We start from the raw sequence: 26,306 nt of genomic DNA, 5'->3' as shown, positions 1-26,306 counted from the left end.
AGTGCAGGCCTTTAGCAGCAAAGGAAAGTTCAATGTCAGTATAAAAAGGCTGTTAAAGGTTCAAAAAGTAAAGTACATGATTATGAGCAGGGCTGATGTTATTCTATCCATTCTCTGAATATATCTAATCTTTACGTACATTATCTGAGATTGCTCATCATTGTTAATTAGAGACATAATCTGACAACGCCTGTGCACATTTATGTAGCTGAATAATGCCAGAGTCCCAAGACCCCACCCTGGACCCTTCCACAAAATGCAAACATGGTGTTTGGCATATGGGCCTGAGTGCACGAAATCTTCCTATTTACTGTTCTTCTACCTAATTTGTGTCTTGTGCTCCCCCCAGTGTGTGTCACAGTTACATTTTGATGGTGTTTAAGGTTTTTGCAGACAGGCAGGTTAACTTTGTGATCATTTCTAAATTCTCATAAGCTACTTAAACAACAAGCATAAGTCTGATTTGGCATCCATTCCCTCCATTGACCATTGTCCTCCATTGACTTATTAAATTATTATCTCCTTTGATCTTTCCCTCTCTCACACCACTTAAACAGAAATGTGTCCCTGTATTTCTGTCTTTCCAGTCTCTCAACACTTATAAAGCAGTTTGTACTGGAATACTGGAAGAGCTGAGCAGCTGGGAGCCACCCTGAAATACACATGTATCACTTTAGAGTCTACAACTAGATCACCCCCCTACAGACAAGCAAGATGGATTGCCTTTAAACTTGAGCTTTTTTTTGTTTTGTTTTGTTTTGAAATTGTGAAGCATTTAACTTGCAAATCAAACTCCTTAAGATTCTTGGTGACAGTACCAATAAGATCTGTTTTTTGTGGTGCTTTCCAGCCATCAGGAAATCATCACCTCTATATTTTACACTTCCATATGCATTCTGACAGATGAAAAAAGTTAGTTATTGCTGGAGTACAGTATGCTCATTTTCACACCAACCATAAACCTACGTCAAGTATTTGCTCAGGTTGACGGAAAGTTGAAAATTGTTAAAATCAAAACTCAAACCACAGGTTATTGATGTCATGTTCATTTTGTATCATCTTTCTTTACACCAACTTGCACCAACTGTTCTGATACAACACATGGAGAAACAGAAATACAGCTCCTTCAGTCTCTTCCTTTGTTAGAAAAAACAAACAAACAGATCAGCCCTTCAAATAGCATTTTGAAGCTTTACTGAAAATCTCATTTGTGGAAGGATTTCAAGTAATCTATCTTTAAATAACATAAAAGATAATCCCAACTCCTTATCCAGGGAAAGATGAACATTTGAAGTTCCCTTTTTGTTCACAAGCTACTCTACCTTAGAGTAAACATATACATGTCTTTGTTGCCTTGTCCCCTTAGCTATGCAATTTGAGATGCAAAGTTAAGATTAACATTGTGCCTTGATCTCCTGCATGACATTATTGCTCATCTTTGATTTCTGTCTAAATTTAAAAATTAACCAGTTTCAGTTTAGCAGCTTTATTAGGGGACAATTCTGCCTCATGAAAAATGGAAAAAAATACAATGTACAATGGGTCCTCATTGTCAATTTTAGATAAGGGAAAATGGGAATGTGTTCTTTCTAAAACACCTCAGCTCCAGTTTCACTACCTGCACCTACAGTAGTTTGATTTGTTACATAAATGATGAGCCATCGCTCTTTCAGGGAGAGTGCAGTTGCATTAATCACAGAAAATCTCAGCATTTTAGGAGTCTGATTATAGTATTGATTTAACTCGATCAAACAAAGAATTAAGAGCAAACGGGTTTTACTGACAGGGGAAAATGGTTGTTTTTGTGGTGGAAATTTAAAGTTGGTGTAGATGGTTAGTGTGCCTGTTTGACGGTGGAGTCTGCTCAGTGTTACTGCATTAGGATGTCAGAGCTGGCGGATATGTTGCGATATTGTTTCGTGCAACATGGTTGGTATCTATGCAGTTAGTGTTGGTCAGCTGGATGGAGAGATGGATGAATGTCACGCTCTAAGTCCATGAGTGACATCACTTGAGGAATTGCACTTTTTCTCTGGCTGCATGCAGTCTCCAGAGCAAGGTCTGACTGGCTCTGTGTTGATGGAAAAGGTCTTCATTCTTTGATCTGCAGTGAAGAAAAAATAAGGAACACTTTATCAATAAGGAGAAAACAGCATTTCAAGCTAATGTCACTTCATGGAACCATCTGTCAAGCTGGGACAATTGCACTTTACCTCAGTGACCACGCCTGCAGCAATGGTGGAGCCTACGTAGCGCAGCATGAAGCGGCCAAGTTCCTTGTAGTCTTTGTAAAGCTCTAATGACACTGGCCTCTGGGTCTGGATCTCCACAATGGCATTCATACCCTTTCCCAAACACCTTTAAACAGGCAAGACACACAGGAAGTAAGCATAGCACACTTCCTAAATTTCACTACTCCAATGAGAATATGGTTTTCCTGCATTATCTCATTTAAATGATCTTTTATCTATTTCAAGTAGAAAGTAAAATTAACACGCTAATGTCCTGTAAAGCAGTGGATCAACTCTTTGCGACTAGAGGACACAATATTCAATAAAATTCTGATGTGAATATTAGGATATAACATGCCAAACAATGCCTCCCACGAACACTCACTTTGGTTTCTTCTTGAGGACTTCACCACTGCTCTTATGTAGAACACTTATCAGTTTCCTAATGGTAGCTGGCTCACTGACCGTCTGGTAGTGCAGCAATACCTGCACACAGGCAGACACAAGCACGATGCCATAATGAACAAACATGCACTTACAGAGTTGTTAGCTTGTAAATACATAAAAAAAAGAAAAAGTGTGTGTACTTACTGGGAAACCTTGTGTGATGGGGACCTCAATATTGAAGAGGAGGATTCGGGCTCTGAATCGGGTGCACGCTCGGATAGGCTCCTTGGGATCACAGAACACACAGCCAACACTGCAAGGAAGCAGTTATCACTTATACAGCCAAGTAAACACAATCCAGCCCCACAGACATCATCAAAAATATTTAAAGTAAAACAGTCCTTCCAGTTTATATTAACCCAAACAAAAGGTAAAAAGGGTTTACTTGATCTTGATGATGTCCATGCCAGTGACCGTCAGGCTGACATGATCTCCTGCTGCAGCCCAGTCCAAAGCCTCATCATGCAGTGTAATACCTGTAGTGCAGATAGACAGAGTTATAGTCACTAAGCTGCCACACGATGGCGGCATTCACCACTCACATGACACTCTCACTCAAGAGATGCACAAAAATGTCATGCACAGGTGTCATTGTGGCTTGAACATGTTATTTGTTCAAAGTAGAAAAACTAGCTGTATCTTTATTTAATTTAAATATTTGTATTGATTTTGGGTTGTAAGTGTGTACATGTGTTTTCTTTTGATTCAGCTCATCTTCTTTAAAAGGCATTGCATGATGTGAATTATTGACATTCTCATTACAATAGCTGCTAAAGCTGTTAGACACTGGACAAGATTTGTGTTGTTTGGACACTGAAACAAACAAAATCGTCTTTTTTTTTTATTTAAATCTGTGTAGTGGATGTTTCTACGAGCCAAGTAGCATTATTGTCAGCACCTGAACAGTTATATCTGGTACAGACAGTGGCAGTTTCAATGGCATAGATTCAATGCAATGCTGCAGCAGATATATTACTCTTTTAAACTATCGTCGTAATAAATTTCCCAACAAGGTTTTAGAGAATGTTTGAGCGTCTTGTCCTGCTGCCATCTTTAAGAAAAATGATGAGTACGTCAAAGAATATTGAATTGAAGTTCCTGCCACAATGTCAAACTGGCGCATCAGTGCATACCTTTGACAGTGCACGTTTCATTGGGAGGCATGGCAAGTATTCTTTCTCCAGTCTGAATATAACCAGCCTCGATCTTCCCTGTAACACAGAAGCCTGAACCCTGGTCTGCAGAGAAAAGTGCAACATCAGCAATTTTATAAATTAAAAAAGGAGAAATGAAAAGGGACATAAACAGAATCACTTATACAGTATGTGATAGTTATTTTACCTTTGAACACATCAGAGACGCAAAGTCTGAAAGGTTTGTCCACAGACCTCTGAGGGGCTTTGAAGGCATCTTTTGAATAGAAGGAGGAAAAGAAAGAAAAAAGAGGAAGAGATCCATGATGACAGGAAAGGCTAGTTAATATTATGAGAAGTATTGTAACCTGTTGGGATGAATAATCTTCTCTGGTACTGAATGACACAATAGGGGTCTGGATGATTGTCATGAAATATACAGTACTAGTCAAAGCTTTGGGCAAACTTTCTATTTCAACAGGAAGTTGTGTCCAAACCTTTACTGGCACTATGTTCTCAAAACTCTAAAGAAAGTATAAATCATTTCCTCTTGACTGTAAGTTACTTGGTGCTGTACTGAGTCATTGTGAACTGCAAGTACGGACAAATGTTTTGAGTATCTAATCCCATGACCCTGTAAGCTTTTTACTGCTAACGTTTGCTGTGAAAGGCTTGAATTCATTTGGTAACTGCCTTAAAATAGTGACTTTGTTATAGTAGAAAAAAGAGCATAATTATCTTCTCCACTCATATACTCAGTACACATACTAATGATTCAGGCAAGTTATGGCCTGAATAGGCTATTTTAATAATAGGCTATTCGATGAGCTACAAAGAGGGAAGAATCACAACTTTGAATAAACACACAAGTGGAACATGCAAAAAAATCCCACTGGAAGTGAAATATGCTGGAGTTGCTTGAGAACTGAACTGCTATTTTCTCAAGCCTAAAAGGTGTGCACAGCTTCAAGTGTTTGAAATGTTTGATTTTCATTGCATTAGGTGATTTTTTGCTTTCTATTTTTAAAGGACATTTTAATATTCAACAATAGCCTTGATGACTATGAGATGAGTTTTTAATGCTGCACAGTTAACAGGCTTTTCTCCATGTCTGTTCACACAGTTGCAAGGGATCTATAACGACCATAGAGCAGAAATGCTGCTGGGTCTGAGTTAGCAGTAAGCGCTTCGGGCAGCTTGATGCATGCCAGTGTGCATTACCAATCTGCTCAAGCAGGCTGGGTCCTGAGTACCAAGAGGTGAGCTGTGCAACCAAACTCCTGGTGGCTAGGTTCTCTCCTGACAGGCCGCTCGTGGGGATGTAGAAAACATCAGAGTCCTGGAAGAACAGATTAACACTGGATCAGACTAAACCCAACAAGGCAAGCCAGGTAATACTTCTGCTTAGCTAAAGAGATCAAATAATAGACTGTTTGATTTACTGAAAACAATTTCATATCCTATGATGTCAAGATGCTGTGTGATTTGGTGCCAACCTACCTTGAATCCCGCCTGCTTGAGAAAATGGCCAAGTTTGGATATAATTTCCTGGAATCGCTCTTGTTGCCAGTTTACCTGTGTACACACACGCATAAAGGAAAAATACAGACTGAGCGAGAAAGTTCCCCCTTCACCACTGCTTTGATATGGAAATGTGTCAGCAAAATGCCAGTGATTGTAGGAAACAACACACACACACACACACACACACACACACACACACACACACACACACACACACACACACACACACACACACACACACACACACACACACACACACACACACACACACACACACACACACACACACACACACACACACAGTTCCCTCAGGCCTTCTGCTTTCCTAACCGAAAGGTTTAGGGACTTTCAGAAAAATCTGAAAACAAACGGAATGGGTCATTGTATTGCAATTATCACTTTGTGATCTAAAGTGTATACCAGATTACTGCAGCTTAACTCCTTTTTTTATTAAAAGTGTAAATGAGTGATTTTAGTTCTTTTTGAAACATTTGTGAATACCACTTGGATAATCTCTGCATAAGTGTGGTTAAAGGACAAATTACAGACTGGCTCAGTGAACTCATATGTTCATAAGGCTCTATAGTTCATCAAAAAATAGGTGGAACAGATTGCTTTCAAATTATTTTTAGTTTAATTTATTTATATATACAGATATCATTTACAGATATCAATTGCATACACAATATGTGTAAATCAAGGACCTCCTCACTAATTTGTGACAATAATATTATGTTAATCAAACTACCCATATTGTGTACACATAATATGTAGTGGGAACAAATGGTGTGTCAGTAATGTGTAGCCGGTCTGACCTGGTCCATCTTGTTAACAGCCACAGCCAGCTGAAGGACGCCAAGCGAACGCACCAACAATGCATGCTCTCTGGTCTGACCACCTGCCTCAAAGCCCGCCTCAAACTCTCCTCGGCTGGCATCCACCACAAGCACCGCCACATCAGCCTGGAGAAAGAAGCCAAGGGGGAAGATAAGAAACATATGCATCTGTTTCTGCTGAGGCAGGCATGAGACACACAGTTCAGTAGTATTTGATATTTGGACGGCTACATTCTGTTGTTTTAGCTCGAAAGTGACAGGGATATTTTCAGCCTCATCAAACCATCACATTGGAAACATTAATGTTTTCTGCACAGGTCCCCCCATGCATTATTTTTGTCAGATAATGGCTGTTCAATATATCAAATTTTCTAACGCTGAAGCATTTATTTACATAAAACTATTTTCTCAATACTTGGGTTTCAGCATTCATTTTCCTATAATGATCCAATAAATTGATCTGTGTCATTCAACACAAAAAACACCAACATATCAAGTTGTAATTATTTTAAGCATGGGAAAACTGTATATATACACACACTATCACACAGTCAGCAATGTAGAAATTCTGTGACTTTTTTGTAACTCGGCTGTTTCTTGTCCCTGGGTCAGGTTCTTCTTAAATGAATAAGTGCGTGCTTTGCTCGTTTGTCTTCATTAGAAGACTAACTGAGCAACTCTTTCATTTGCTTTCAACAGAAACTCCTTAGTCACAACATGATCGGGCTGAACGTGAGGACAGTCATATGGCAAAAAGAGAAATTACAATAGTCCCCCAAAACAGACACAGACAAGCACACCCATGCTTGCAAAAACACCTTGTGACACCAACACCCAAAACCACCAAAAGCTATTTGAAATCAAGCTGACGGGTGTGGTAAGCTGAGAGTTGACTGAGGGAGGGAAAGTACCCATCCCATGACTATCATAGATGACATTAATGCAGCCAAATTATACATTGAGAGAAAGGATCAAGATACCTGTGCAGTAATCATGACATGGTGGACGCTCAAAGTTTGCATTAATCACATTATACTGCATTAGAGTTGTGCAAAAAACTGATGTATACTTAAATAAATAATTAAATTGAGATTTTGAAACTTCCTTTACATCCTGGAGGCTAGCTTACCCATTTAATATCCCTGCCTGTTTTAAGCTATTGTGAGAAATGCTGCAAATTAATGAGCAGGACTGTTTTATGGCAGCAGTGGATTAATACTTACTCTGTATACAATATGTCAAATATTGAATGTCGGATTATATTATGCACAAATCCTTTTTCAATTAATTTAGAAACTCTTATATCTCACAATATATATAGATGCCATACTATAAAATTACATATACCATGATAGAATTTATCCATATTTCCCTCTGCTGTCTATTTATATTTTGAATGCTGCTTTGTTAAAGACCATAAAGAACTTTGCAAACATTGCATCTTCTTTTATATGAACCACAAATTAGCTTATCATGCACCACATTTGTTCTTCTGAGCAACTATAAACACAACTCATGTGCATCTACATTATTCAGTTTGACCTTTGTGACTGTTCTTTTTAAATAAACCTGCAATAATATTTAATACCTTGAGACACTGCACAGTGTAGGCTGATTGAAGAGCTTAATGCTTTAAAAGGTTTTCTATTCTCAAGAGGAATGTTTTACGTGGTATACCTGTGCAGCTCCTGTGATCATGTTGGGAATGAAGTCTTTGTGTCCTGGCGCATCCATTAGAGTCACCACCTTAGAGTTTGTCTCAAACTTTGTCATGCCCACATCCATCGTCACACCTCTGGAGTGAAAATTAAACAAATTATCAACAAATTAATGAGTGTGACTTTGTGTGTGTGTGTGTGTGTCACGGGGGGGGGGGGGGTTATGGTGTCGAGAAGTAATTCTCAGTTTCAGTAGACAGTAGCTAGACTGCCATGTAAGGAAATGTTGATTTAGAGACTAGACCTATTTCAGTTCAACAGCAACGTCTACCAGTGGGCGAGGCTCTCTATCAGAATCTGTACAGATTACACACTCGCTTCAGAAGTTAGTGATCAGCGAATATGGAATCCCACCCTAGTCACTTTCTGTTTCTGGCATATTTCGCTTCCGTTTCAGTCTGGTAACAACAAAGGAAAGGTGGCAAAAGAGGGAGCTGAGATTTTATGACTCTGAGATTTTGTGATTCTGAGATTTCTTTTCAGATTTTGTGCGTTTAAAAACGATATTATCAACGTTAAAAGGTATTTGCTATCCAACTATTGAAAGAAAAAGTTGGTCATTTTTAAAAACAAGACAAGATCCACTAGGCATTGGTCAGGAACAAGGCAAATGTCTGACTCCCATGGTTTGTTTGTTATCAACCAGACACATATAGCAGGAGGAGACTGCTGTTTGGTAAGCTCTATGGAAGTGTCCCTGAGCAAGATATTAAACGTTAGCTTTAGAGGCATCACTCTGTTGCCAAACCTCCAACCTCTGCTCTCTATGCGGTGGGGGACAACAGAGGATTTTCCTTTGAATATCAATAAAATATCATGTGTAAATATACAATTACTGCGTATATTGTTTATATCTGTTTGTGTGTACTTTTATGCTCAAAATGTACCTGTCCCTCTCCTCGCCAGTTTCATCCAAGACCCAAGCATAGGCAAAAGAAGCCTTGCCTGCTTTCTTTGACTCCTGTTCATACTTGTGCATGGTGCGTTTGTTGACATTGCCCAGCAGATAAAGGAGGTGGCCCATTAGTGTGCTCTTCCCTGCATCCACATGACCTGCAAAGAAAAAGACAATAATATAATGATGACACACATGAGTCAACAGAACGAGATAGAGTAACTCAGGACTCAGTAGGTTGGAGTATGAAAGAGTACACCAAGGAGGCATGGAGGGAGGGATGAGGACAGAGAAACAGGAAGAATGCTGCAAGAGTGATAAGACAGGTAGTGAAAGGGAGAGCAGACATGGCAAAGGGAAACCACAGATAGGAGAAGAAGCCGTATTTCACAAGAGGAGTGAGGTAGACAGAAATGGGAACAAGGATGGAAGGTTGTAGAGGGGGGGAAGGGAGAAGACCGTGGTAAAACGAAAGGTTTCACAGGCTGTGGGAAACAAGAATCATCTGCACTTCTGAAACTACCAAGTCACTTTTTCTGCTGTAACTGAGAATGAAAATATATGATTGAGCAACTGCACAGGTCTGCAGTTTGTCTCATTTACTACTATTTAGCTTAGACATACTGTACTCACACCAAAGAAGACGACTCAAAACTGAAAATGATTTGCCAAAGTTAACATTGAAACAGTGAAACATACAATGTAAATCCACTAATTTAAAGGATATGAGGGAAAAACCTAATCTGGCGTTTTTTGAGGGGGAGGGGGGTTTCACACCAGCCATATTACAATGTGGGGAGATTTTTATATGGACCTCATGCTTGCTGCTTCAAAATGTAAGAAAGCTAGATTTTGGAGGAAAAAAAATCAACTTTATTTTGAGACTGCAAGAAGCACAACTATTAAACCTATATATACACAAACATTAAATGTTTTCCTGTCTTTAACACCTTAAAGCAAAATATTAAAAACATTAGGTGATATAAAATGACTGCTGAGCTTACAGTCCAGTGTCTAGCTAATGTTTGTAACTCATCAAATATGGCCCTATGTGTATTGTGTAATATGTGTATTTAACTGTCAACCAGTGTGTACATACGTGTTAAGAAATTCTTAAATACTGTGGTGAAAGAGTGTGTTTTTTATGTGCTTGGTGAAAAGAAAATCTACTTTTGGATCCCTATTAAAAAGGTGCTGAAAGCCTAATTAAATTAACTTGAGTGATGTATTTTGTGTGTATTTCTTCCTACCTATAACCACCAAATTTAACAGAGGTTTGCCCCCCTGTCTCTTCTCCAGTTCGGCCTTTACATTGATCGTCTGCTTGGCCTTTCCAGAGGAGCGGCCTGGAGTGGGAACTGTGGTGGTCTCGTCTCCATTTGACCCCTTAGAAGGAGTCTCAGGACGTTTGGAGGCGGCCTCTGAGGCAGGTGCCATAGTGGCGTTTTCGGGGCTGCCACCTCGGCGTACTGAAGCTGTGACAACGCCATTCTCCCCTGTGCTGAGGAGAGAATGACAATGATGGTGGCGAATGAAACACTTTGATGCAGCTTATTTAAATTATTAACAAATTATGAGTGGAACTGGTATTCCTAAATAAAAACGCTCAACCACACTACGGTGAACACACCCATTCAGTTTGAAATGTCAGCAATACTCGCCTACATTTACAATAATAACTTCTTTTCATTTAAATGACACCTCACCCATAGCTAAATAATTTCCTGTGTAAATAGAGGGAGACATTTCACAACATCTTATGTCACTGTTTTATAAGACAGATGTGTGTTTGTATACACAGGTACCTTGGAACATCAAAGCCCATGGTCTGCTTCTTGCCAGAGACGGTCATGCGGGCCACTTTGGGTAGCACTTCAGAGTCCAGTTTATTGTGAGACACTTCTCTGCTTTTCGCTACGGGGAACAGAAGAATTGAATGTACACATGCTCAAAGACATTTTACTGACCCTCAACTAAGGATAGAAGTATTACATCAAGATCCTCCAGATGCAAAATCTTACACACTTATTAATAATAATAATAATAATAATGATAATAATAATCAGTTTACAGTCAGTGGAGCAGCCCCATATCTAGACTGAGCATTAGCCTACACATGAGGTTTGATCTTGGGGCTTCTGCTTTTTTAACTTCGGAGAGAAGGCAGCTGTTGATAAACGTTTATTATGTAACCCTGCAACATCAGTATGTTATTCTAAAATGACTAACTCCTACACTTTTGTTGTAACACTGCCTACATTTGCAAAACAGTAACAAACACACAAGCTTATTCAGCATTGAACACAGCTATGCCACTGACAAAGACTTCCAGAGAATATCACTAAAAATAAAGGCCTACTGTTTATGACTATTTTCCTGGCCACAGTATTGTGCCATGCTGTAAAAAGTGCACATTCTTAAGTGTGAGAATGTGATGCAATCACTTGCACTCTGAGCCTCCTCTATCTGTCTGATTTGTAGATCATAATTCTGCAGCAGTGAGACTGGTTGAGGTCATTGCTTTGTCATCCCTGTCCCAAATGGCCACCATTTCCAGTCATATCAACCAGCAACTGATTCATTTAGACTGGGCTGCACAGCCAAGCCAACTGCACACTGCGTGCATGTGTGTAGCATTGACATCCTGGCTCAGAAAGGGTTAATTTCAGAAGTGGCCGTTGCCTCCTGTCTCCACGTAAATAGAGCAGTGTGACACAGCATTTCACAGAATGATTCTTTTGAAAAGGTCTCACCTCAGCAAAGTGCAGGTCTAGAAGTGAATGAGTGTATTATCACATTCACTCTCACACACACACCTGATTAAAAAGAACTTCCACACATTTGCACTGAGACAACTACAACAAACAAAAAAAGATTAATTTGTAACTACTTAGAAAGATAAAGTTTGTCATAAAATGTCAGTTTTTTAAATATATTTTTGGGGGGGTTGTATCAAAACAAAGCAAACTCCCACACACTGTCCTCATGCAATTGATTTTATTGCACAATTGCCTTGCTAAGATCTTTATTCCCTTTTAATATTTGTCTTCTAAAACTTATTAAAAAAAGTTTATTCTTTACCACATCTTTGTTTAAGGAAATGCTTTTTAAAAATCATATTAAACACTTGTGTGTGCCTTTAATGTATATGCTTCATGCAGTTTATTCATCATAAAAAAAAAGTACCCTGAGGGAAAATGAGTGGAAAGGAGGTGTAATTCAACAGTAGTATTAATGGACTTTCTCTAACCAAGCATTCTCTAAATGACTGGCTTCACATAAGAAGAAAAGTCCCTCTCATTCTGAAACACTGATACACAAACCGGCCGATTTGCTAAACTCTGAAGACACTTTGAACCGACGCAAAGTATCATAAAAAATGTCATAAACAGAAGTTTTATGACATTTTTATGCAAGTTTGACTCAACTGTCCAACTTTCAAACAGATGTGGACTAGTGTGTCACGTCATGTATTTTTTTTACTTTTATTCCTTTATTAAGAAAAAAAAAGCATATTTTTCAGTTCAGTAAGTTAGCATCTCTCAGTTGACAGTTTGGTTTAATTGTCTTTTTCATGGTGCATCCATCCATTACAAGCACTAATAGCTGGGGACTTGATATCAGAAATTTGTATCTAGAATTAGACTTATCCATTGTCATTTCTTATTCACAGCAATCAGTTTCTTTATGTGCAGTAAGCAGTTTCTTTAAGTAGTATCTTGAACACCATCATTATCACTAAAATCTGCATATTTATTGTGTTATCTGTCCTGCAGTTAAGCAGCAAACATGAGAGGGAAAAAGTACTCTCTGGGGAATTGTGGTACTTCCTGCAGCTGGCAGCTTTTCTTGTCCCTACTGCAGTGACGAGGAGGTTTCTGCCACCTGTGTCAAGCTGGCAATCAACTTTTATGGAATATCAGCTGTGAAACACATCATCTTATTAGATCAGTAAATGTAAAAGTTGATTAGGATCAGCTAATTAAACCTAGTACACGCATTGTTTAATAACCTCAAAAATTGACCATATACATCAGCCCCACACAATTAGGTTTTGTATGGAGATCTTCACCTCTATAATTTAACCTGAGGGAAAACAGAAAGGTGCATCCTATTCAACTCCCTCAAGCTCTCAGGCAATAAACAACCCTTTTTAAATACCAGACTTGTTGCTCTGTCAAAACACTTTAATACCTTTGCAAACAACTGACTTGCCAGATCTTTTTTTTGGGCTGCCCTGGGGACAGCGCTAACAGGAAGGCAGCCTGAGAACAACTCTACAGTGCAATCTGATTTCGAGGCTTGGAGCAGGATCTCTTTACACTGTTTGTATTGGCAGGTAAACAGTTGGCGTCCTCCCATCCAGGATTTCTCTAGTAAAGGGGACCCTTACAGTGACTTAGAGTAAGTGAGTCATCTGTACACCCTGTCCTTAGGGCTCAACTGAGCACAGGATAAGAGGAGTCCGCCCAGGATATGCAAATAATCAACCCTCCCCCCTGTCCAAATACACAAAATGTTTGCAGGCAAAAGTGACATAACAAGGGTTGAAAGAGAAGGTAATGGGGTGATTGTCAGTGAGGTGGTTGTGCAGGTGAGAGTCAGATGCAGAGTGCCAAATGGAGGGAGATCGAGTCAGATAGTCAATCTAACTCATTTAAATCCTCTGTATTTGTCAATATGTTTAACAATTTAATTTCCTTGCACAAAATCTGCATTCAACACACTAAACTTAATCCAAAATCCAACAAAAACTAATGCAGGGCTGCAACTAACACAAACTTTCATTCGATTATTTTCTCAATTCTCTAATCATCGATAAAATGTCAGAAAACAGTGGTAAAATGCCTGTTACAATGTCTTATAGTCCAAAGTGATGTCTCCACATGTTTTTGTTGTGTATGTTTTGTCTGCTCAACAGTTCAAAATCCAAAGATATTCAGTTTACTTTGATGTGATGACACGTAAAAGTTTCAAGTCCTCATTAGGAAAGCCACTTTTTCCTAAATTTTCACAATTAAGTAAACATTTTATTAACTCAATGTATTGTCATTCCATTAAAAAGGTGAGCTCTAGCACTGACATTTTGAACATGAGGCTCCCTGCCACTTGAGGCCGCTAAAGGCTGTGAGAGACTAAAAACTATTTTAGACTTGACTCAAAACTCCATTGGCCTGATGTGGGGGGAAAAAAGGGACACACCATTTACAGCTAACACAACTAACTACTATGTGACTAATTCAAGTACTGAAGCAGTACTGTAACCGAGTCTACAACCACGTCTGTGTAACAGTTAGCTATCTCAGATTAGTTTGATGCACTTCATGTCATAGTGTAGTTTCCGAATTTAAGGATGGACAACCCTGTATGCAGATTTAAATTTCAGCTTTAAGACTTGGATTAATTTGGTGATTTCACAACTGAAAGTAGCATACATGCCAGCAGAGAGGATTGAGCCATCAATGACATCACCTTAGTTTATATTTGTAGAAATGGAAGACTACATTTTGGCTTCATTCACATTTTAAAACTGGATGTTGACATGAATGAAATTGACAAGGAAGGAAATGAGTCTGCTCCTTGAAGAAAAGCTCTGAGTAGTACCTATCTAACCCCTTTCAGGATTAGTCATACCCAGACAAACAGTGTCGGTACCACCACTCAACATTTCATACAATGCCATTTATTAAAAACATCCCTTCAGCCACTAAACCCACATACTCAGCAGTAAACCTTGATACATACCTACTACCAGACAATTCTAACCTACTGTTTACAGATTCCAAAGTAGAGATTTATGAGCTTTAAAACAATAACCTTATGTCAACTAAAATAAGTGATTTACATTGTTGAAAATAATTATGTAAAACCCAGCTTTTTTGAGTGAAAGGTACATTACTGCATGGCTGGAGTTCCTGAACAGGCAAGAAAAAAATCCACATCTAAAAAATAAAACTGTCTGTATGTTTGTGCTGCTTTTCAATGACTTGCAAATACTTGTAGGTAGTCAGGCATGATGATGACTCGTATTGAAATCTAAAATTTAACCATGTATACATGTTATCTCTTGCTTACATTACAATGATTCATCTGCATTTGTGGCAGCATTGAGGCTATGAAGAAAACTATGACAAAACTCCTGCCTGGAGGAGAGTTTGGAGGAGAAAAGGTTCTGGGCACAAGGACTGAGAGTAGTAGCCTCCCTTACTGGCAGCACAAGCCTTCAATATTATGTGAAAAAGCTACAAGATTAGCTGTAAGCTAAATACTAAGCCATTTGAACCTTATGTGAGATCCTGAATAATCAGAAACACATGTACAACAAAACACAAAAAAGTCCTACATCAGAGTTCGTGTGCACATGGAAAAACTTTGGGGAAAAAAATACTCATGTTGGTGGCAGGAAACAAATCGACAAGTTTTTTGTAATAACATTCAATACAAAGTTTAGCAGTTGTATATAAGCTGTTTATTTTAGTATGCCCTTCTGCTGTGTGTCATGACATTGCCTGTCTTGATGAAGACACCAAAATGCAATAAATATATTTTATTTAAAAACAAAACAAAAAGAAGTTTCCCTACAACCTGTGGAAGAAAATTGTAATCCTTCTATGTTATATTTTTCATTATCTCATCCATAATTCTGCAGCCCTGGTGGACAGCTCCAAAGATGTCAGACAGGCAATAACTCGTGTTCTATGAACGTAATCTTACAGAGAAATCAATTGAGAGCTGGGAGTTCTTAGTATAAAATTCATGGACTCCATAGGGCACAGAAATCCCTAAAAAAAAAACAAATATGAGGTGTGGATGGATGGAGAAAAATACTCACAAACCTTTTACAAAAAAATTCAGTAACTTGATTTGCCTTCGCTAAAAGTGCAAAGTACACAATACTACACCTGGAAGGGAAGACGCAACAAGATGGTGATTGTGAAAATGCTCAAAATCTGAACCTAAACTCACTACAACCTATTATAACCTACTGGGTGTTTATTGTTCACCATTCCATACGTAATAACAAATTCAGACACAGTCCTGAAGAGAGGCCAAGCAAAATAACATCATTTATGAATCGGAATGAAAATATGCGGAATCACTATACGCATACCGTTAGCTTGAACAGGCTTCAAACCGATGACTCCACTATCCAAATGCGTATCAAGCTAAGACAAACATGTACAAAAGTATTCAGAATCACATAAGGTGCTTCAAAAGTAGGGGCCCATGATTTCCAACTCTTCTGCAAACAGTATGTATGCAATTCCTTTGATAAAGTTGCGCAAAAACATTAATGCCGTCACAGCAAAGCTTTTTCAATTTATGCTGCAACTGCACAACATGCAAATAATAAAAGAAATTTGAGGGATTTCTGCAGCCATTGAATATGCCTGCTGCAACCTGCTGGATCACATTTCTTTTTGAGGACTTTTAGGATGTCATGCCTTACAATTTGTGAGCAGCTTTTTCCATTGAACTTATGAATCAGTTTTCTTTTTCAGCCTGTTTTCCGCTGAACATATTGCACCACAACAAAGCAGCAGCAATGAGAGCAGTGAGTCCAAATGCACATCCTTTCTTTTGACCACTTGTAGTGAGTAAAATGGTATTTTCCACATCACAACAAAACATTGTTTGTGCAACATGTACGCCTTGCAAAAATGCAGAGCCTGTAAAGACACTGAATGATTTGATCTGTCAAAGCCTTTGACAAAGCTGTGAAAGTTGAGAGACATGATCAGATTTTCCTACGTAGGTGGTGTAAGACTCACACACACACACACACACAGAGTAAGATGATCGGCTGCTGTGCCGACTCGATGTGTGCTCGGGGTGACATTTTCTCCAACAGTGCAGCTTCCTGCTGAAACCCACACACTGGCTCACCTTAAGAGAAAAGGACAAAACTGTTTGCTGGACAAACCCACTTGTTAATGAGATGCTTGTTCATTTCTATATTTTAACAGAGTAAAACCTAAAACTACTGCAGATCATATCTTGACTTACAAAATCTAACAACATCCTGAACAGAACTCAACTCATTATTTCCAACCATCATTATGCTCCAGAGACTTCATATACACCAAGAAACCAGTTTGACTTCTAATGTTTGACTTGTCATCATAACCACTATCTGCCCTTTATAATCTATCATTTCCCTCAGGCTCACCAGTTCATGTTTGACAGCCTCAGGGTCCAGATCACTCAGCTTTCCACACCTGCATGAAGTTTACACACATGTAACCCAAAGCCTACCCCATTCACTTAGGCAGTTCTTAACAGTTAAGACAACAATGAGACAAGTGCAAAAAAAGGAATAAAACAGAAGGGAAAGTTTGACCCTTATCTTCTTCTAGTTTCTCAAAACTATAGTACAGAGTGTCCTGCCGCAAACTGTTTTTACCAGTTTTTAGGATTTACGTAAATGCATGCGCAACAGATGTACTCGCAGTTTCTGTGGATACATGTTGTTATTAATAAACCTTTGAAGCAGACCTTGTTTTATCTTAAGTCTAACAAATTCACTCCTTTAATCACAAGATCCTACATTCAAACCAATACCAATGACTCACACTAAAAGTGTGAGATGCCTTAAGAAACTTTAGCCTAACCCCCAAAAAACTGCATACACTGCACCAGATACATGAAGCAGTTCATCTGAATAATTTGAAAGTCCATATACATGCTGTTGAGCAGAATTTTAACTTGTTTTGTAGAAATAGTGAAACGAAAACTATACTTTTTACACTCAGACACAGAAACACACACACACGCACACACGGAGCCAGAAAGACACGCCCAGTCAGAGGCGCACTCAGAGTACATAAATTCAGTTATCTTTATTTCAAAATATGACAAATTAATGTTTGGCAGTGTGTGATGACACGCCCAGTGTAAATCAAACACACTTGTACTGTACATCGTAATATTAAAAACTTGTAAGAACAAGGTCCAAAGGCATTTATTTTGACTCATTCATTAGTCAGTGCTTCAGCTCATATGTACATCATTTCAACAATGTTTAACAACAATTAAAACTATTCACATGTCTGTGTAAGTGCTACTGTATGCACATGCATGTGTTCTCGCTCCCTCATGGGAAAAACTCCAGGTGTCCCCTAAACCAAAATGTCTACCCTATGATCTCAAACACAGGCAGCAGTAAACCAGCACAATGGTTAACTGATCCATATTCCAATAGCTGCAGCACACCTGCAAACAAAACCAACCTCTTTTTTCTCTTTTGGAGATGAGTTTTATGCAGCTAGAGTAGAAAAGAGGCCATTCCACTTTTATTTAACCTCGCTAAGATTAAACTACTTCACCGTCTTACAAAAATGTGAATTAAAAGCCAACGGCTGCCTAAGCATATAAAAATAAGACTCAAATTTAAAATGTAGAAAGAAATGCTAACTAGGATAAATGAGAAAAACCTAAAAATTCTTAAAATATTCATTGGCCTGAAAGTTACTTAGCTGCGACTATTTTCAAGCTGCCAGAGTAACTGAGTAGTTATTTTTTTGTTCTGTTTGATTTAAACATATTTGTTCTGTAAGTAGTAGCAACAAAAGATGTGTTTGTTTTCCTCTAGAAAAGAAGAGACCCGGTTTGAAACACTCATGAGAACTGATGACCCTGAGTGCCAGATCTCCTTGAGTTTAGGTCAGCTGGTAGAGAAAATGTCACTGAAAAGCTCTGAGGTTCTCATCCATAGTGAGTCTAGTTTAGAACAAACCAGTAGCAGCTGATTTAAGTGCTTATTATTTCCTTTTGTCTATCTGGTGAAAGCCTTTCTCTGATTAGCACGGACAATGTCATCAGGTGATGGTGTGTCAAAGCGGAATGGCACAATTGGCGTGAACAGGGTTTGCTGCTCTTTGTCCTGTTGGTCCTGTGATTTATAGAGGAAGGCCTGGTGACCACTTCCTGTCTTCTGACCTCTTAGTTTGACCTTTGTTATATTTCTCGTCCTCTTCTGTTGTCTGCAGCTCTGAATCGACAAAGTGATCGCAAATACTGATGGGCATGCAAAAATAGAAGAATCCAGCCCTGAGGCAGCTGGAGTTGGAGAAGACGGTGAAGGGAGATCGTTGTCGAAGTGACGAGGGCCTGCTCCATGTGACTGGGCCATGAGCGCACTCAGATCAATAGTCTGGCCCAGCTTACATGGCCTGGAATTTTCGTGGTATAGTTTGTGGTCGAGCTTACGTTTTGTCCCACCCTCTGTAGTGCTCTCTGCCAGCACACCAGCCCTATCTGGTTTTGCTGGTGAAAGGAGCGAGGTGAGGGAGTACTGTGACCCATTTGAGGTGGTTGAGGTTTTGCCTTTGTGTTCAGAAGCCAAGTGTGACAAAGAGAGCGGCTCAGGGAGGCCAGGTGGTTGTTTCAGTGCATTTGCTAGAGATTCAGGGCTGAGGGGTTGAGGGGAAGCAAAGGAACTCTTGGTTTGATGCTGCAGAGCTAGATGAAATAGTGAGACAGCCCCACCTATGCATGGAGGAGTAATGTTGGTTAGACTAGAGCCGGGGAGTGTGTTTGCAGGTCTACCAGCGCTCTGAGATTGAGAGTGCATGTGTGTATTCTTGTTTTGATGCTGTGAAGCAAGCTCAGACAACGAGACCGGTTGTGCTGAATCGGTGTTGCTATGGGGACTGGGGAAAGAGTTACTGAAAGTTGGACTGCGGTTTGAATGTTCCTGGATTAAATCAGCCAATGATGGGTTTCCCTTAGGATCCCGGTTTGTGGCTTTGCTTCCAGTCCCAACTCCCACTGAGAGCGGATTGCTCTGGAGGACAGAACTGAGACTCCCGAACCCAGGAGGAGCAGCCAAAGAAGAGCTTGCGGTTGTTACTTTGGGTTTGTCTATTGACAAACTACTGAGTGAAACTGAAAGGAGGGACGGAACTGATGTTGAAGACATATTTAAATACGCCAATGTTCCCAACGAAAGATTATTATTAAGGATGTGGGACGGAGGTGTATTAGGTCCTATGGTGAGAGCGCTTAATGGGGGAACACCTAAACCTCGCCCCACGTCAACTACTCCTGTCGCTTTATTCCTCTGCTCATGCTCAGACATGAGCTGCGAAAGACTGGTACCACTGCTAATGCCTGGCCCAACACTTTGACGGATAACATTTTGACTTTCAGCGCTGCTAGCCACTACGTCAGCCTTACGTTCAGATAAGAGATCACGTAAGTCTGGTGTGGTTAGTGACACGTGAGGTTGTGTGTATTTGCACCCATCATTCTGGGCTTTATGTGCCTTGGACATATTGTCTATGTGAGAAGCAGACAAGCAGGCTCCTTACCTTACGAAAGCCAATTGCAGTTGACGAAAAGGAGCAACAGCAGGACCACAGAGCAGATGAAATGAGACAGCAGGATGAATCATACCATAAATAAGGGGGAAAGAACAGAAAGAAGGCACTTTGTTAAACATTTGCATTTGTATGACTAAAATGTGTCATCCTACACATTTAAATACAATCAGTTCAGTTCAATTCAGTGAATTACATTTTTCATATCAACATTACTGATGAACATTATCTACAATATTCTTGTGAGTGAACGTCTTCAGAAGCATCCGCAAATATTCAGTCAAAAACACCTCATACTGAGCTCTGAATCATTCATTGGTTTATTCTGCAACAGTCCAGTTGTTATGTTTTATTTATTTTTACTAATGCCCTAATAGAGTTGCAATAAACTGTTTTGGGCATCCAAGGTTCCAGAGGTAAAAATCCCAGACATACTGTTGCATGATTCACACAAGGAGTCCTGTACCATGTCCTGTACTTTGATAAAACGTTCAAGGGGCAAGCCTGTGTATGTAAAATTGTGAAGTAGACATAACTACAACTACCATGGTGCATTTCAGCAAGAAACATCCAATCATGAGGTTGGTTTCCACGTGCGCCATTGACAGCCATTGGAAACAAACGATTATGGTGTTGTAAAAACTGAGTCTGGGTCAATGTTAGTTGACTTCAGAAACTATGGTGCCGTGTTTTGTTCTCAACTGCAACGACAAATCATCAGACCAATCCGCCATGCCAAAATGACGGACGGAGCATAAATCCCCAAAAGAACAGTTGAAATAATTTAAACCAGTGGCTATAATATAAACCTACAAGATTTTTACATCATTTAGAAGAGTCCTGCATCTCTGTTCTGAGTAACTTCATAACTCTATTTAGTATTACTTCCATCTAACCCTTTCCTGCTTTTCGAGCAATGTATTCTTCACAGTAACAGTGGTAAATTATTGTTGTGTTATTATATATATAATTATGACAGTGAGAACACTGCTGTAAATAATCCAAAAACTGGGAGATGTTGGAAAACTTTTGACATTGACTATAATGAAATAAAATATTTGAGCAGGTAATACAAATCCACCTGCCCTTATTTTGTATACAATAAAACTATCAGTAGATACTGTAACCAGGTACTTGGGTAAAAAACCTTCAAAATTGGTAACCAACTGAAATATCTGAATCTATGTCAGTACTGGATAAGAAATGCTCAAATCCTATGTTGTGTTTGGTAAACAACTGGAGAAAACCTTTAAATGACACTGACCAGACAAACATTCTCCTAACACGCTATTGTAATGACAAGTCAAGAATAACAACTCTACATTTAATAAAATTAACATAATTTTGATCCACTCCAGGCGTACCTTTCTCAGTCACAGCTGCTTGTTTGGTTCTTTGTGGAAGTGGAGCTTTCTCTTGACTAACTCCCATTACGGAAGCCGTCACCTCACTGGTAGTTTTGGCAACCGGGGCAGTTTTTCCTTCTTCAGACAGGACTGCATCCAGTGCCTTCTGCGGATCAAATCCACATCTTATGGCTGCTTCACTCAAGACTGAGTCTGACACTGCATCTCCCAACACAGTCCGCATATGGTCCAGACAAGAATACAGCTTGGCTACAGAGCACAAAACACACGTTTGATGGAGACATTGTATTTGTGTTTCAGAAAAAAAGTAAAAAATTAAATACTACTATTAAAAATAAAATAATAAAGAAAGAAGGTATAGAACTACTCATTCCAGACAATTTTTTTCTGAAAATAGGTAAACATCAGACAATCTCTATCATCTGTATACTGCTGCATTGAATTAACAATATTACCTTGATCAAGAGGGTCAAGATTGTGGCTGACAGTCGGAGATACAGGTACATCCTCATCTTCATATCCTTCTTCCTCTAAAGGCTCTTCCTTTGGTGCTTGCCTCTCTCGGCGTGAGTAGATGAACTGATTTGCTATATAAACCAAAAATGTCAGAACTCATTGGCCATGAGAGATATCTGTAAATGCTCTATAATACAAACTGTCATTTGGTCACACCAATAAATCATATCAACTAAAGGACCAGTGTGTAAGATTTAGTAGCATCTAGCAGGTAAGGTTGCAGATTGCAACCAAATTAATGTCCCTCCCCTGACCCTCCCCATCCAAGAAACTACAATAGCTGTGAAACTCACAAATAATACAAAAGGCCCTCTCTAGACCCATTGTTCGGGTTGTCCATTCTGGGCTACTGTAGAAACATGGCGGGCTCTGTGGAAGAGGGCACGCTCCTAATGTAGATATAAACAGCTCATTCTAAGATAACGTAAACACTATTCTTATTTTCATGGGATAATTCACTGATTAAAATATACTTATGAACATTATATCCAATATATGCCGATGGCTCCCTCTAAACCTTACACACTTTTCCTTTAACAAAAACAAATGGTAAAAAAAAAAACCCATAAAACCTGACTACTTTCCCATTACTGTTCAAGATGTAGTTATTGTTGTTATTGGCATTAATGTTACCAACCATCAAACATATATACTAGTTGACACAGCATTAAATTGTGGCAAACAGCAATTACATTGGCACACACACATCCCCTGAGAGTCCTACAGGCACTTCTACCAACCTGTTGCTGGCGATATACAATAGTCATCATCCACAGACTGTCCATACATGTCATCATCTTCAAAGTCTAGAAGGGGGAAAAAAGAAACTGAGGTTTTAATGTGTTCCCTTGATCTTATTTACACAAGCATAAAAGCGTGTAAAATACAGTTGTTGTCAAGTGAGAGACTTTTTGTGACAGCTGTCATTTTGCACTGTCAGCAACTTTACAGCATGCATAACAAGTTGTAAACCTGCAATCAGATAATTGTCTTTAATTACTTTAACTGTAGCTTTAAAAGATTGAGAGGCGTCAAAGGGTAATAAGGTAATGAAGTTTCATTTAGCCGTATCAAACAATCAGCTATAAGCCTGAAACATCTAACAAAACAGTGAAAGTTAGCACGCTAGTTAGCACCGCAGCTAACGTTATCTATAATCAACGTAACAATTGTCTACACAATCAACTATGGACACATCCTATCTAGTTTGAACGTAGCCTGGAAGATTGGGCATATAGTTATAGAGTAGAATAGTGGTGCAATTTAGTCTGTGTCAAGTGCTAAGTGACACGACAGCAATATTATCTTGCCAGCTAAACTAGCTAGCGTTAGCTGCCAGCGCTACAATCAACAACAGTGTATTTTAGCTTCGCGGCTAACTTAACTAGTTCAGCAGATTGAGGCCTTGTCGTGAGGTTTAAACTGCTACCAACATCCAGTTAGCGTTATCTACCTTCGTCGTAGTTGTAACCTCGGACATTTCTGTGCCGAGACATTTTGCTTATGTGTCTTCTCTCGGCCCCAGCGTGAATGTATATCTGCTCACAGACTGTTGTGATATGTGTGTCACTGCCCGGCTGCCATGCTGCTGCTGCTGCGGCTGTGTGAAATCGCAGCAGTAGACGTCAGATTAAGGTCTGCAGCCTGTGAAATAAAATAAATCAAATCAGATAGACAGTTTTTATTTTTCTATGTTTTTTGTGTTTTGTTGGTGAACTATGCAGTCATTAAAACTGATTTAAAGACTTGTTTATGGACTATTTTTTTCTTTCTCGCTGATGTAACTTCCTGTTACAGATCCACCAATGAGGGGGATCAGATGCCCAATATAGAAACGTTTGTAGAGCTGTATCCTAAACAAGCTTTGCATATTGAACGCTGCCAGACAGAGTAACTCTGAATGATTAGGGGGAAGGATACAAATGGAACCAAAATGCACCGCATCATTTTACGATTTATTATCCACGGCCTGTCTGGAAGACATATAACATTTAGTAGTATTGAGCAAAATGGAGACTAGCTTGTGATTAGGGTCACTGCTATACCTAGCACAACAATAACCGATTTGTCCTGTCCAGGGGGAAAACCCAGTGACCGTCATAATGATAACCATAAGGAGGAGGCAGTGGTAGTTTTGATGATGGTGATGATTGTGATCATGAGAAGAATGATGGTGATGATGATGGTAATGGTAATTTTGATAATGTGATAACATGATGATGACAGTTGTAATGGTTGCAGATTACCTGCAAACAGTGAGGCAATTTGCTATTTTATAATCTGGGTAACAATTCATAATAATGATGGCATGATGAGAACTTATTATGTGAAAGAGGAAGCACAATATCACAGACGAACAATGACAAAGTAACAAAGACTCTTCTTCCTCTCTGCACAGCCTTGAGAAAATTATTTCAGTTTAAGAAGTCATGAGCAGTGGACTTAAAGAACTTAAGAGAGTCTGCCTGCACAAAATAAACACACAATTTACAATTCCAACTATGATCTTGGGGTGTGAACATCTAAACCATTTTTGGCAAAGGTTATGCCCTATGGTTAGACACCAACCCACCCAAACCCTCTACACCTCGCACACAAAGTGACATCACTTTTTCCTACTATCTTTGTACCACAAGAAACCTTTAGCTTGTCTACCACGAAAGGAAAAGAAATGTTTGTTTACCCCTGTGTGTGCTTATGTTTGTGCATTCACAAGCATCATGCACATATCTATCTATAACTGAGTCTTTGCATGTTCTTTAAAGTCACAAATATGTGCGCAGGTGTATGCATGTGTGGTTTTTGATACACTGTGCTGTCCTGACCTCATCTGTAATAGCCTATGCACTGATGAAAGAGAAGAAGATGAAAATGTCAAACAATAATCTGATACTATCAGTGATGCAGGTGAAGTATACGCTTCCACATCTGCACAGAGAAATGAAATATGAGGTTTGGCGTGTCTCCCCAGACTATAAATAGAGCAGAATAAAGGCAGACGTCTGCTTAGGTAATTCTATAGACCTTTTCACAATGAATGGCTCATATTGCAACTGGCAGTTTGACGAAGAGCAGCTTTTAATTGACAGACGTTAGTAAGAACAGGAGAGGGATCATTCATATCAGAAGAGGATGCTAGCCAATGCGTTTGTTATTTATATGCATAAAGTTGTACCTTTGGTTAAGAGTGTGTGTATGTGTATGAGTGTGTGTGTGTATCTAAGTGGGTGGAGGTTTCCCCTCTAAGATTCCACTTCCTGCGTTTTGAAGTCTCAGTTACACATGTACAATTGTCAAAATAAACAACTGCACATGCACACATGGAACATGTACACATGCAAACATATAAACAGACTCAAACATGTTCACTTTACAGGGTCACACAGGTGACAGTCAGGGAACTCTTCCTCTGCATCACTCAAATGTTTCTAGGACATTTTAAAACCAAAGGCAGCCAACAGCACCTGATATGTAATGGAAATGGAACACATTGCTTAAGAGAAACGTAATGTATGAACCAGTCGCAACATAACATTTGTTTTGCAGCTTTTCTCTTGCATTGTCTTTGTTTAAAATATCAAAGCTTGTATAATAAGTAAAGTTTTAACTCAAACCAAGTCCTTGCAATATATTATGGCAAATAAAAAAGTTTTTCTGCTTTTGCCTTTTGCTGCATTTGTCAGCTTTCTTTATGTCATATTGCATCAAGTGAATCAACAATGCATTGGTGTTCTAACCAAGTTGAGGTGATATTTTTCTCACTTTCACACAGGATCTGAACATTTGTTTCGTTTGGATGCCATTCAAACACTCCTTGGTCAAAAATGTGGCCACAGAGTTCATGGAAAGTCTGATTAGTGAATCAGTGGTGGGTGAGAGAGATTTCAGAAAGCCTGACTGATTAGATGGATTAAACAGATGGATGGACAGATTGCAAGAAGAATGAGGGGATCAGTGGATTGGTGCCTTGTTTATATGATAGAAATAATATAAATGAATGACTAATAAAATTGGTGGTTTGCATTTGTGACATTTTCCTCTGTAACTTTATTATATTTCACTCTAGGAGGTACATAAAATAGTTGCTGGCAAATGGGGGGAATGGTATCTATGGAATCAAGTGAAAGCAAAGCAATTGCAAATCTGTCAACAACAGCATGTAAATCTGAAAACTGATTTACAGAAGCCAGTGTAATTGTAGAAGACAAAGCTTATGCTGACATGGGTGAGGGGTGAAGTCCATCCCAAAAGTTGGCAGTGGGTATGAGGTAATGCTTTACATAATTTGCCAAGGGCAGCAGGCATCATGGGAAGAGTT

General features: G+C 39.2%; 1 protein-coding gene across 2 annotated transcripts; it reads right to left on the bottom strand.

The window, feature by feature from the left end:
• Window positions 1–1,026: 1,026 nt before the first annotated feature.
• hbs1l (HBS1-like translational GTPase) lies at window positions 1,027–23,585 on the bottom strand. Of its 2 annotated transcripts, XM_062436737.1 has the most exons (18): window positions 23,442–23,585; window positions 22,729–22,794; window positions 21,928–22,059; window positions 21,470–21,721; window positions 10,590–10,698; window positions 10,035–10,285; window positions 8,777–8,942; window positions 7,849–7,966; window positions 6,151–6,297; window positions 5,312–5,386; window positions 5,033–5,150; window positions 4,020–4,088; window positions 3,812–3,916; window positions 3,064–3,154; window positions 2,823–2,931; window positions 2,617–2,717; window positions 2,214–2,358; window positions 1,027–2,104 (listed from the first exon to the last, which is right to left on the bottom strand). In XM_062436737.1, the coding sequence occupies exons 1-18, from the start codon at window positions 23,482–23,484 to the stop codon at window positions 2,093–2,095; spliced, it is 2,109 nt and encodes a 702-aa protein (XP_062292721.1). In that variant the 5' UTR covers window positions 23,485–23,585; the 3' UTR covers window positions 1,027–2,092. The 2 variants fall into 2 exon arrangements, with proteins under 2 accessions (XP_062292721.1, XP_062292722.1); XM_062436738.1 differs by lacking the exons at window positions 1,027–2,104; window positions 2,214–2,358; window positions 2,617–2,717; ... (8 more) ...; window positions 8,777–8,942; window positions 10,035–10,285 and having other exon boundaries at window positions 10,646–20,091.
• Between the last annotated feature and the right edge of the window lie 2,721 nt (window positions 23,586–26,306).

The sequence above is a fragment of the Scomber scombrus genome, chromosome 17, assembly GCF_963691925.1.
Source record: "Scomber scombrus chromosome 17, fScoSco1.1, whole genome shotgun sequence".
Lineage (NCBI taxonomy): Eukaryota > Metazoa > Chordata > Actinopteri > Scombriformes > Scombridae > Scomber > Scomber scombrus.
This window is presented reverse-complemented; position numbering and strand designations above follow the sequence as displayed.

Excerpts from the sequence above, each read along its gene's own strand:
- hbs1l (XM_062436737.1), bottom strand. The coding sequence starts at position 23,484 with ATGTCTCGGCACAGAAATGTCCGAGGTTACAACTACGACGAAG. Across the intron at positions 7,967-8,776 it reads ACTGGCGAGGAGAGGGACAG|AGGTGTGACGATGGATGTGG; the intron begins GTACATTTTGAG and ends TTTTCACTCCAG. Across the intron at positions 5,387-6,150 it reads CTGTTAACAAGATGGACCAG|GTAAACTGGCAACAAGAGCG; the intron begins GTCAGACCGGCT and ends GTGTGTACACAG.